This window comes from Equus quagga, chromosome 2, assembly GCF_021613505.1.
Source record: "Equus quagga isolate Etosha38 chromosome 2, UCLA_HA_Equagga_1.0, whole genome shotgun sequence".
NCBI classification, from domain to species: Eukaryota; Metazoa; Chordata; class Mammalia; order Perissodactyla; family Equidae; genus Equus; species Equus quagga.
The window spans coordinates 154,858,671-154,871,905 of record NC_060268.1 but is presented as its reverse complement, the minus strand read 5'-3'; the positions used below and the strand labels follow the sequence as shown (position 1 = coordinate 154,871,905).

Genomic DNA, 13,235 nt, shown 5'->3' with positions numbered 1-13,235 from the left:
ACCTCGGATTTGGGGTTCTCAACAACCCCACTGCCTCACGTCAGGAAAGAGACTTCCCTTTTACGTTCCTCCTTATTTGTAGAATGTTCCCTCTCCTCATGTTCTAGGGGAGGATAAGTGAGATCAGCTGTAAGTTTTAAGAAAATTCTTACAAACTTAATGCTAGGTATTCACCTTAACACATTCCTCTTTGAAGAGTTGCCAAATCCGTCTCCTAAAAGTGCTCTCCAATCTAGGCACACCTAGAGGTGGTTCAGAAAACTCGGGGCTACCACAGCTGCCCATTAAACACAACTCCTCAAAATCTGGTTCACTTTTCTCCTCCAAGCAGCAAGCTAAATCCTCATATTGATTTTCTGAACTTATGATACAAATGGTGTAATGGACTGAATGTTTGTGTTCCCCTAAAATTGATATGCTAACATCCTCCCCCCCCCCCCCCCCCCCCCCCCCCCGAGGTGCTAGTATTTGGAGGTGAGGCCTTTGGGAGGTCACTGGGTCATGAGGATGGAGCGCTCATGAATGAGATTACTGCCCTTATAAGAAGAGGGTTTGCTTCCCCGCCTCTCTCCTCTCCACCATTTGAGGATACAAGGAGAGGACGGTCACTTGCAAACCAGGGAGGGGGCTCTCATCAGGCACCAGATCTGCCGGAACCTTGAACTTGGACTTCCAGCCTCTAGAACTGTGAGAAATAAATATTTGTTGTTCAAGTCACCCAGTCTACGGTAATTTGTTATAGCAGCCTAAACAGGCTAAGACAAATGGAAAGACCTGAGGAACAAACTTAACAAAAATCCCCAGTGCACTTGAAATAGAATCCAAATGCCTTACTCTGGCTTAAAGATGCCAGGTAACACTGCGGCTGATGCTCCATTCTCATCTCATATCAGCCTCCGTCTTTGCACGTCATGGGCCAGCACTCAGATCCTTGAACCACCAAACTCTTTTCTGCCTCTGTTGTTTCTATCTTGAACATTCTCCCACTTCCCCTTTCAGGTCTCAGCAAAAATGTCCTTTTCTCAACCTGTTCTGATAACCATTTCTAAAGCAGCCTCCTTGCCAACTCTGCCCAGTCACTGTTTATGCCATGACCTTGTTTATTTCCTTCACAGCATTTATCACTACCCGAAATTGCCTAGATTATTTATGTGGTTACTTGTTTATCATCTCTCTCCCTCTTTTAGCATGGAAGCTCCATAAAGGCAGGAGCTTGCTGTCTTGTTCACCACAGCATCTCGCCAATGGCTAGACAGTGCCAAGCACAGAGCAGGCATTCAGTAAGGATTTGCTGAACCACTTACTCACATTGTGACTTTCAATTTCTTTTCCCACAAACCATGTGAGCAGTACTACAAACCAATAAGACTCAGCATAGTAGAGTTTGTCTTCTCCCATTTTTTCCTACCTCTCCCTCTGAGGAAGGTCTGCAATGAGGGGACTTCAGGGCTGGAAGCAACAGGGAGGAGAATCATCTGAGTCTTAACCTCATTGTCTCATTAGTCTTGTTAAGTGTCCACAGTCATACACGCCCATGGGTATTGCTGGGTTAGTTCCTAAAGTCACTTCTCTCTGGCTCCTTCAGCTCTGATTTCCCACAACTCTCCCTAAAGCCCAGGGGTTTGAGGGCTTGGACTTTGCAGACAGAGAGACTCAACTTTGAAGCCTGGTTCTGCCACTTACTAGCCACATGACCTTATACTTCTCAAGCCCCAGCTTCTTCATCTGTAAAATGGGAATGACCGTAGGATCTACCTCACAGGGCGGTCGTGAGACTAAATGGATGATTCAGACAAAGGACTAGTAAAGTGGGTTGCACAGAGCACCCCACAAACAGTTATTATCCGACCCCACCCCCCAGGTTTGGCCTCTCTCTCTGATAACTTTGCATGGTTACTTTTATCAACTGATGTCAGTTTTAGCTCAGGGTGTCTGCAGAGTTCTAGAACACAGAAAGCCAGCCAGCGCACACCACTCTTAAATAATCAGGACACGTGTTCTGGACAGAAGGAAAGGACCTTCTCCCACTTTTGAGATTTAATACACATCTCACTACTTAGCCTGCAACTGGGACAAGGGTTACCAAGTGAACTCACTGGGTGTTTTGTTGGACTCAGATAAATGGGGCGCTCTCCTGACCTCAGGCCTAAGCATGTAATGGTTTGCAGAATGCTAGCAAACAAAACAGATAAAACCTATCAAAGCAAGAGAAAGGAGGATGTTTTAGAAGGCCTCTGCGCAATACTGATCTCAATGAAGGGTACGAAGAAACAGCTCCCCTCCTCTTTAATTACAAGGCCATGAGCATTGCAGTTTCCCTCCATTGCATTTGCAAAGTGCTTCTCTCCAAATAGCTCAGTGATGTCAAGGGGTGTAATAGCTACACAAAGGATTTTCAGTTAACATACAGGCCGAACTATATTTTAGAATTCAAATATTAAGATGTGCAAATACACTTTCATATATAAAATCATAGCATGGCTTGTTCTATATACTTGGTTTATTAATCACCTGAGAATTTATCTTGAAAAAACAAAATCAAACTGGTGCCTATGGCAGGAGATCCAAAGGAAACAGTTCTGCTGTCTCAGGCAAATTAATTCCATATTGCTTTGTGCCTCAGTTTCCCCACACGAAAAATGGGGATCAGGAAATCTTAAAAGATTGACAAATAACGAATAGTAATCAAGCTAACTGAAAACAAGGCCCTTATAAGGCCAGGGAACAACGGCCACCCAGCTTTACCTTGGAACCTGGGGGAATGGGCCGTACATCCTGTCCCGCTGCCCCAGCCAACTCTGCTGCTGGGCACCAGGGGATGGCCATCCCGGGGTGTTACCTTCACAAACTGCACATCGCTGAGGATGTGGACTGAGTAGTCCGGTGTGTAGAGGTTGTTGCTGCTGCTGCACAGCTGGGTGTTGCTCCCCCCAAAGTCACTGCGCTCACGGTTCGGAGACTCGGAGCGGTTCAACCCGCTGCCACGAGAAGGGGACCGGTTTACTGCAGATGGTGAGGGACAGGTGAGGGAAACCAGGCGAGGAAGGGTGGGTGGGGAGAAAGGAGAGGGAAATGAAGAGAGAGAGAGAGAGAGGTGTTGTTTACTGAGGTCCCACAGGACTATTAGGCAAGGGTAACACAGGATGGTGGAACTGGGCCCTCAACGCCCCCATCAGAGCCCAGCCGCTCCACTGATGTTCATTCCCGTGAGGAGCAAATACCTAAGACAGGAGCTCCTGACTCCCCTCTGCTCAGGCTCTTCCTGTTCCCCACGACCACTACCAGGGAGGAGCAGGGGCAGAGGTGGTCCACTGCCTTTCTCATTTCTGGTCTTCGGGTTAAGAGCAGGAGATGAGGACTGTGCTGTGAGCGTGGTTAGCTGCCCCAGACGCTGAGACCCTATACCAGAGTGAGTGAGTATATATAAACTTCATTAGCAAACCTTCTTTCAGAAAGGCCTAGGCCTTAGGTTTGCCCTCAAAACCATCTGTCCCAGCACAGATAACCAATCCCCTGTGGTGATGCCTTTCAGTGGGGATAACTCAGGTCTGTCCCAACAGGGGCAGGGTCCGGGACAAGCAGAGGCCTGCAAACCACGTATTTAAATCCCATTAGTAAACTGTTAAAATACGTTCTATCCTTGCCCTTGACAAATATACCTTCATAACAACCTGGAAGGCCAGGTCCAACTACTTAGAGTTTTGTGCCAGAAAAAGGGCTGTGTGGGGAGAACCCCTGCCCTCAGCCTTCCTGGTTCCCTTTCCCCAGGGCTGTTTAGGTGGGAATTCTGGGATTCTTGTACCTGAAACGTTGTCTAGAGGGAAGAACACATCTCTAGCTGTGCACATCTCTTTGTTCCTGTGAACTCCTCACCCCACAGAGAAGGCCAGGGCTGAGGCGGGCCAAAGCAGGGCTCTCTACCATGTGGGTCTAGGGCAGGGCTCTCTCTAGGCCCAAGTGGGGGACTGGAATAACTTACAGGCCTTCTGTCAAAGGCCGCCTAAATTTTCAAACTGAGGTTCTCTTTCCATTGTCAATAACCTCTTCTTTGGGAAAGATGAATTAAGACCATGTCACTTGGTTTCAAAATGGACTATGTGAACTACCTCCCTCAGGATCAGTACAAGAGAGGTTCTTAAGGTGGCCCAAGCATTATCTCAACCGCAGAATAACGCCGAGTGAGAGACTGCAAAGCCCCAGCCACCCCTCTGCTTCCCAACTGATGCTGCTGTGCATTTTTCCCCAAAAACGGGAGGTGGGGGGCTGTCAGCCTCTCATAACACAGGTTTAGTTCAGGGGCTCAAATGCAGAGTCCAATTCCTCAGAGATTCTGTTCCTTGTTCTTTCAGGGCAGGAGCTCGGGAATTTAATTCTGTCTGTTGAGATAATGCTGCCATCAATCAAAATATTTGATTAGTATCAATTTGGAGTGCGTCCTGGAGGGTTGACATCTGTTCAGCTGCCAAGCTGTTATGTCTGGCAAACCACTTAGCAGAAAGATTAAAATAACAATAGATTGAATCACTTTCTCATTAGAACCAGAATAATCACTGCCTCGATAGGATTATGGAACTAAGGATTCCACTTCCAGCCATCCCCTTCTCAGTAAATGTCATTCACACATAAGCTGTTACTTAAGCCAGAAACCTGGGAGTCACCCTTGACTCCTGCCACTCCCTCAGTCCCATATCAAGTCCTCTTATCTCCTCTTCCCACACAGCCAGCCCATCTGCCTCTATCTCTGTCTCCACTCAAGTCCTGGGTACCATTACCCTTGCCTGGACACAGTCTGTCCCCCACTTAGAATCTTATAATCAGTTCTCACCTCCGCTGCCAGAAGAACATTTTCAAAACCACAAATTAGCTTCCTTTTCTTCAGTCTGAATAAAATCTAAATTCCTCGCTTTGTCCCCTAAAGCCCCCCATGACCCGACTCCTGATTTCCCTTCTGATCTCATCTTGGGGCTCCCTTCCCCTCCCCTGCTAGCTCTGCTCTAGCCCACTGGCTGCCTTGGGATCCTCAATCAGGCAAGGGTCCTCCACCTCAGTAGATGCCCTTCCTCCCCACCCCCCAGTCCCTTCCCCACCTCTACATTAGGTCTCAGCTGAAATGTCACCTTCTCTGAAGACTTTGGCCATCCTAAGAAGATTCCCCCCGTTTTCCTCTAACACTGCCCCCTGTTCACTCCTTCAAAGTACTTTTCACAAGTTTTAATTAATTACATGATTGTACTTATTTATTATGTCTACTCAGTTCAACTCTAAATTCCATGAGGGCAGAGACCTTGTCTTTTCTGGTCATCATGGTACACCCAGTATCTAGCACAGAGCCTGGCCTAGAGTATGTGCTCAATAAAAATGTACAGAATGAATGAATCAGCACCTAAGAGTCCCTTAAGGAGCTTTTATTTTGAATCTAAAATTTCATTGAGAAAAAGGTTTCAGAGCTCTCAAATCATCCTGGAATCTGAAGCCTTTCCTCTGCAACCTAAAGTCATTCTGGGGAAGCTGGCTTCTTCAAGAAGCTAGGGGTGGGCAGAAGGACACTCCAGAAATACAGCTCAAGAGAGATAAATAGCACGCAAAGCGTGCAATGAGAAACAAAGAGCACCGAGAGCCTCAGGCCTTGGCGCAGTAACTTGAGGAAGAGCCACAGGGAGCGTCAGGATTTTGTTTGTTTGTTAGTCTGTTTAATTAGAGCTTGTGAAACAGGGGGTCCTAGACTCAGGTCTCTAGGACCCCCCTTATCCACTGCGGAATAGAGGACCAGACCTTTCTCCAGAGTGACCAAGACTGAGAAGGACAGTGATGGTGCCATGAATAGAGTGAAGCACCAGTGACTGTAAATGGCAGTAGTACTGGGGAGACAAATATGTATTTCATTTCTGGTCCTGGTCCCTTGCAAACTAACAGATGAGTTCTGGCTTGGCTAGACCCTTTGTGGCTGTTCTAAGGTGGTGGCTGGCTAAGTAAGTGGATGGTGCTTCCTTGGGGCTAGTTGTTATGGAAAAGCGGGGCAGGGAGTCCTGCAGGAGAGTCCTGCAGGCATTTTTGGCGTGTGAGTGGAGTCTGGAAAACAATACCTTGACCTGGTGGGTCTTGACCTCAACTCAGTTCAGAACAAGGGGAGAGAGTGTGAGTAGGGCCTATGGCTTCAGTTACCCTGAGAAATAACCATCGCTCCTTGATAATCCTCCACTTTGCCTGGTTGGACATGTGCTTCACACACCCTACACCTGCTGTTCCACATCATCATCCCTATGTCACAATTCAAGATATATTCAGGGAGGATGACAGGGAAAGACAGCCCTATCCTAGAAGGTTCTGCCTGAATCACTTCCACTCTCCATTGGAAACAGAGGCAACAACTACACCCCTGTTCCCTAGAAAGTTCTCATCCTCACTGGCTCTCAGCACAGGAATGTCACTCTACTGTCACTCACAGGGACCCGCATGTCAAACACAAGCGATATCACTGTGGTACCGGGAGGAGAAACACAGCTTGCTTTCTTTTTAAAATAAAAACAATGCTATTGAAGCTTTATTCATAAAATCCTAAAGGATTCCCAGCATCAAAAGATACAACTGTCTTACAAAGATCAGGTCTATTAAAAAATTTTGAAAAGGAAAAGGAACCCTGATTTCGTGACAAAGAAAGTCCCAGCTCATCCGAGTGTTCTGCAAGAACAGTGTTTTCATGTCCCAGAGCCTGACATTCCTCAATAGGTGGGATGCTGATGACTTGGCATTTCGGTAATTGTGCACATACATTCAGAGGTTTCTGAGCAAGGGAAATGGAAATGCTTTTAATAAAAAAAAGGAGAAGAAATCAGTAACATACGAGTGTCCCAGCAGCATGGCAAACTAGATCAAGTTGTATAATTCCCCGTGGCGTTTCCTAAGAGCACAGAGGCACAGCTTGGGGGAGTAAAGCAAGGGGGGAAATTCTGTTTAGTGCAAAGAGGTCTAGGAGGGGACAGACTAAACAGCGATGCATAAAGCTGACCACAGGACCCCTCAACAGGAGGGAGGCCCAGCAGCCAACATATCCCTTGCCCACGGTTGCTGTTACATCATATCCTCAAGCTGGCCCTGGAGAGACTGGGTGGTAGGGAGCAGGATTTCCTGCTCTAGACCCCCAAGTGCTCTGGAGAAGTGTGGTAGAACTCATTCCTGCAGTCTTTGCATGGCCAGTCTGCAAGAGATACCTGTCCTAGATAGTAAGTTGGAGTGAGGTGGGGTGGAGAAGACACCGGGGTAAAATTGGGGATGGAGTGGGAGAAAGGGTGGAAAAGGATTTTACACTGTAGTTGGGGCTGGACGGAATCTGCACTTATAGGTAGGGGCCCTAAAAACCTATACACTGCTCTGAGACTCTGCTTCACTCATGACACCTGGATCTGGGGAGCAGGATCCATGATACAGAATGCTCCACTCGCCGTTTCAGCTTGGAGACTGGAGGGGAAAGTAGGGTTCAGTGGCTGCCTGCTTGCATCTTTTGGAGCCTCAGTGAATGACAAGGGAAAACAGCCTGCTTCGGTCATGGTCACTGTGCCGCGGGACATCCGTGTTCTCCAAACTCGATGGGGCAGTTTAACTACATAGGCTTATTAGAGTGCAAACTAGGATTATTAAAATTCATCATTCTGGGGTAATAGTCAACATCAGACAACCAAATGCCAAAAGCTCTCTGTCAAAGCCACAATGCGAACTCTGCAAATCAGCCCAAGTTAGAAGCCCAGATGAACTCGCTCACGTTACATGGAGCTTTAATGGTTCCCAAATGTTTACCACGCAAGAGCCAACCCAAAGGAATATTTCCACTTACCACATTTCACAAAGTGAAAAGATTATTTTTAGGAACTTTGCGTATATTCTGGGAGAAAACTCTATCCTTGTCAATCTCAAAGCACGTTACAGATGGACTATCTAACACTGAAAAAGAACCCTTGCTCCCAATGCCTCTCCCTGCTCTGACCTCTGTCCTGCTTGTGTGTTTTTGTGGATTCGGAAGGACTGTCATGGGCAACTCGAAATCATTGCCACATCATCGGGAGAAGAAAGAAGGAGGATCTGGGGAGTGGGAATGATGACTGCAACGGAGCCACGTACTCCCAGTGGGTCGAGCAGAAGTTTCCATTTTAAATGAAAGCACCTGCAAAGCTGGCTAGTTATACTGCACTCTGGAGGTAATCCAAAAACCCTCTACTCTCCTTATTTCAAACTAAGTCTCACATAGAAGGAAGCTCTCTACGGATAATGGTGGCAATATTTGGTGCAGGGACTGCTGGCCTCAATCCAGCGTGAGCACCATATTTGTTAGCACAGGCTACTCTCAAAATGCAAATAAGGCACAGGGGGCACAAAATGCCTATGTTCAGCGGGGAGCAAGGTCCCAGGCAATCGGAGAGCGGGACCTGAGAGACTTGGATTCCAGTCGTCATCCCTCCACCTTCTTACTACACCAATGACATCGACCCGATGGCCTAATTTCTGAGAGCCTGTTTCCTTACCTGTTGTTTCCCAACAAGAATTCCTGCTTGTCTCCTAAGGTGGTCGTGGGGATCAAATAAAATGACAGGGTTCTTTTAAAACTTAAAGGCCCTATTAATTTCCAGGATTCCTCTTTTTCCTGGGTAGGATGGCGGTTAGACATAATATACATAAATTAACGTATCTGGATCATAAATCAAGTATGGGGCCAGAAGGTACCCAGGGCTGCTTTCCACAAAAATCCTCTGACTAAGGCTGCTTCTTCTGGTGAAGTGGCACAGAAACAAGAGAGACAGCAGAAATACAGTAATACAGTTCTGGGGTATGTCACCCGGTCACGGGGAAGGCTTCACAGTTGGCTGTAGATAGAGACAGGACAAAAGGCGCTATGGAGAGGAAAGAGCCCAAGGAGAAGCAGGGCATCCCTGCCTCTCATTTCCTCCTGCTGTGCCCGTCACTGCTCCGCTCTGCAGTTAAACTAAGGGTAGGAATAAGCTAGCTTTGTTCTCACCTCTTTGTTGCTCACCTGTTTCCTGCTGGGTTGAACACCCACAGTCATGGAAAATGGGCAGAAGGTTAAAAGAGCCCTGAGCACATGGCACTAGCCAGAGTTGGACCAGAAATCTCAAAACCACCAGAGGGGATGGTACGGCAGGAATGAGTCACCTTAATCTCTATCTGACACTGCGTTACCACGAAGTTTTTCATAATAAATACTAATGAACTAGAATCAACTTTACTTTAACTGAGAAATTATAATTAACTAGACTGTCTCATTAACTGAGGGTTAATTAAAAAGGAAAATATACTCCTGCCTTGATCCTCTTCTTTGAAAATCTTTAAAAAAATGTGCATTTTCCCTTTCTGCTGAAACTTCATAGCACACTCTACACTCACCAAGATTCCCTGCATGTGAAGGATCCGGAGGGTCCATGATGTGGTCAGTTCTAATTTTGCTGGCATGCAGAAGCAGACCAGTTAGCTGGTGATGGCACCAGCCTGGCATCTCACATTGATCATACTATCCTGTAGTCATCATGAAGGCATTAGCTCTCACAAAGCAAGAAAAATTTTATTTCATGGTGGAAAATCACCGTCAAGTGAGAGAGAAAACTTTGGTGAAATTTGAGAAGGTGGTTAATTTGTCTTGTACCTCTAAACATGGAAATCAGATGGGTTTCTATGGAAAAATGTGACTTGGGAGAAAGCAGAAGTCAAGAGAAATTATTGTGAAGTTGCAAACTTGCGGGTTGGAGGTCTCAGGACATAGCCTTTTTTTTTTTTTTTGAGGAAGATCAGCCCTGAGCTAACATCTGCTGCCAATCCTCCTCTTTTTGCTGGGAAGACTGGCCCTGAGCTAACATCCGTGCCCATCTTCCTCTACTTTATATGTGGGACGCCTACCACAGCATGGCTTGTCAAGTGGTGCCATGTCCGAACCGGCGAACCCTGGGCTGCTGAAGAGGAATGTGCGCACTTAACCGCTGCGCTGCTGGGCCGGCCCCAGGACACAGCCTTTTTGAACACTGAAGGTCTAATGCACAGACAGTGGAACATAAGTAGATTCCTGATGACTAAGGCTATGGTGGGGCCTCAGAATCTTTACTGCAGCCTTGGGATAAGGAAGACAGATGCAGACGGTATAGGAAATTGGGCTGTGTTCTGATTTCAGGGCAATTTAACAAATACTTGGTTTGGTCATTACTTGCTCAATGAACCTAAGAGATCAACCTCCAGAGATGAAAATAATGCAAACAGTTAATTGATTGTTGAGATTTACTGCATTCTACTCAATCCTGGAATTACTGTGTAGCTCTATGAGGAGCTACTTGATCTGATTAAAAAGAAAGCCAGTAAAGTTTATTTAATTAACAAGAGAGGTTAACCTAATGAAACATTGTTTTGAAATTTTTATATATAGCATCCTTTGTATGACCAGAGCCAGAGAGAATATGGTCACCACATAGTAACATTACTAGAAAGATGAGGATGGGTTAGCGGTCAGCTAAAGGCAGAGACCATATAGAAGGAAGGGTGGAAGAAAAATAGGAATACAGCATAATATTCCATTGTTTCTTTCTATTTTTCTCCTGCTGTACTCCTCATCCCTCCATTCTGCAGTCAGACAAAGGATGAGGAAGAACTCACACCATCCCTTATCCCTATTATTTCTCTACGTCCATACACAGGTACATCCCTGGGAGCTAAATTCACAAGTGATGCCAATGAACCAGAAATGCCCGGCTGTGCGTAAAAATGAGTGCTATTTGAACAATCTGCTATGCCTTAGTCATGGGAGTGCCTGCTGAGAGACACTAGCTCTCATGCGGGACAATGACAGAGACCAAAGGCCTCTTGCAAACGCCGCTGGATCTACGGAGACCGAGACACTCATACGTGTTTACCTGGGGAGCCTGCCAGAGAGTCCCCTCTGCTGAAGGCGAAGGTACGAGACACAGAGACGGGCACTAAAGAGTCAAGGGCCAAGGAGTTGTGAGTTGCAAGGGGAAGATGAACACAAAAGGAGAGAGACAAAGAGCAAAGTGGGTGAGACAGTCTTTTCCTGGATCTTCACAGCATCACATTTCTCTGCAAAAGGGAATCTTGTCTCTGAAAACATTGAAATCACATCCTCTTACAAAGTCACTCTCCAGAAAGAGGAAAATAAAACAGACTTTGCTTCAGGTCATCTGAAAAGATGTGCAATCATCTTAGAGGGCATCAGACCTGCCAATGACAAGAACAGGCAGTGCCCCAGGGGGGAGCACATGTAGGCAGCATTCTCTCTGAGGCAGCCTTTTCGAGCCAGCAGATACACTGGGAGCCCAGCACTGCATTCCCACCAGGCTCTCCCAGCTGCCACACGTGTCCTGCTCACCTGCAGGAAGGCTGAAAGCAAAGTGCATGCTCCTGCTAGGGGCATCCTTCATGAGGCTGTATCCTGCCTCAGACTCCTAGGAGCTCCCTCTGTGGTCATGGTGCTGGGGAGAGACAGTGCATTGCTAGAGGCTTTGGATACAGGAAAGGCAACATTTCTAGCAATTTTAATGTGAATCAACTTGATGATTTAAATCACAGTCATTTCTTAGCAAGTTCAAGTGCTCCAAAGCACCTCTCTTCTTATCTCCTTTTCCTTCTCTCTCTTTCCCCAGAGTCCAAAATGGTGCTGGCTGTCACTTGGGGTCTGGGGTGGGGTGAAGTGTGTAGCAATATCTAGTCCTTCTCCCATCTTGACCCTTGACTTGATCAAGTAGTGTTTCTGCATGGGAATCTGTCTTCATCTCTCTTATCTGCTCATTCCCAGAGTCCCTTCCAAGGAGCTAAAGTCAGTCAGTCTGCAGGTAACAGCACACTGAAATAGGCAGCTTTCACAGTCTTATTTGCTGCACTCGAGGATTTTACTGAAATTACCTGTATATGCAGGGGAGTGCAGGGGGCTTTATACCTACTTGATAATCATTTACTTTGACACAAGATGTCAAAGAATATTTGAATGGGCCACTAATGTTGTAAGACACAGTGGAATAAGAAACCCCACAGTCTCAAGAAGAAGCCTAGCACGTCCGGGCTGCAAATTAAATGTATATCCTGCCAAATAGATAGTAGACTTGTTCTCTCCCGACTACACTCCCCTATGGGCATCTGTTCTGGCGACCCTGAGCTCAGGCCCAGTTCCTCCAGAGTGCCAGGCTCGCCAGGGTCCTCCAGCAGTCAGAACCAAGATAAAGCAGACAGGACTGGCTGTGTTTCCTTTGCCCTGGTCAGGAAAACCAGAGTGACTTACTTGTAACCTCAAGTTAACTTTGAGGCATCCATCACAGAGCCAGGATTCTGGCAAATTCGTCACCCCATTCATCACCCTCAAAGGCTGGTAAAGCTAGAGGTTGCCTTCAAGGACAGGGGCAGTTTGCTGGACCAAGATCCTAAAAGAGCCTTAAGCTCTCCCTCAATCTATAGGCCAAGGTTCTTGGCTGGTGAAAGATGCTGGGTGGCTGGACCTGGGCTGAGAGTCCACCAGGGACAACCCTGGGGTGTGGTGGCCTTTGAAGTTACTTCACACTTCACCCCACTAAGTGGGGAGGGCTTGGGGGAGGATGGAAAATGTCTCCATACCCCTGCAGGCTAATTTGAATTCTTTTTCCTCCCGAAGATTGACAAAGATGCTCAGAAGTGTGGGGCAGGGTGGGGAGAAAATTTAATGCTTCCTTTTAATCAGTTTTGAAGGAGAGATTAGTGCTGCAAGTTTACTCCCATCTCACTGATATAATGGAAGGATTTTCATAGAAGGAACTAGAGACAGGAAGGAAGAAAAGGAGGAAACCATCTTCCTACTACTTAAACATTTTTTTTTTTTTTTAAAGAAACCTCATCTACATTAAGTGTGCTGGGGAGCCTTATGTAGCTCCTTTCCCCCAGAGTTCCCACCTCTTCTCTTTGGTCTTTTGGCAGAGCCGGAATAGGGCCAACAGGTCTAGGTAACATTTAGAATCACAGGAGTTACTCCACCTTGAGCAATCTCTAATGTGAGGCCGGAAATCTCCCTTAGAGAACCAAGGTTGACCCAGTCTGGCAGCCCATCCCTTTCCCATCCAGAGTTCTTGTTCTGAGTACTGAACCTTCCTTCATCAACCCTAATTGAGATTTGTTGGCTTATGTAAGTATACTACTGTGCTAGGGTTTCTATTTTACAGATCTCCTTCAATGCATGTTGGGCCCATGGGTTTGGGCACCACTTCAATTTC

The 13,235-nt window shown here is 46.6% G+C and overlaps 1 protein-coding gene across 1 annotated transcript in view; it reads right to left on the bottom strand.

The window, feature by feature from the left end:
- Positions 1-13,235, bottom strand: part of CNNM1 (cyclin and CBS domain divalent metal cation transport mediator 1) — a 79,114-nt gene that overhangs the window by 13,495 nt on the left and 52,384 nt on the right. Inside the window, exon 8 of the mRNA XM_046652829.1 lies at positions 2,840-3,003. Within this exon, the coding sequence (XP_046508785.1) occupies positions 2,840-3,003 (164 nt within the window). The remainder of the gene's footprint in view (positions 1-2,839; positions 3,004-13,235) is intronic.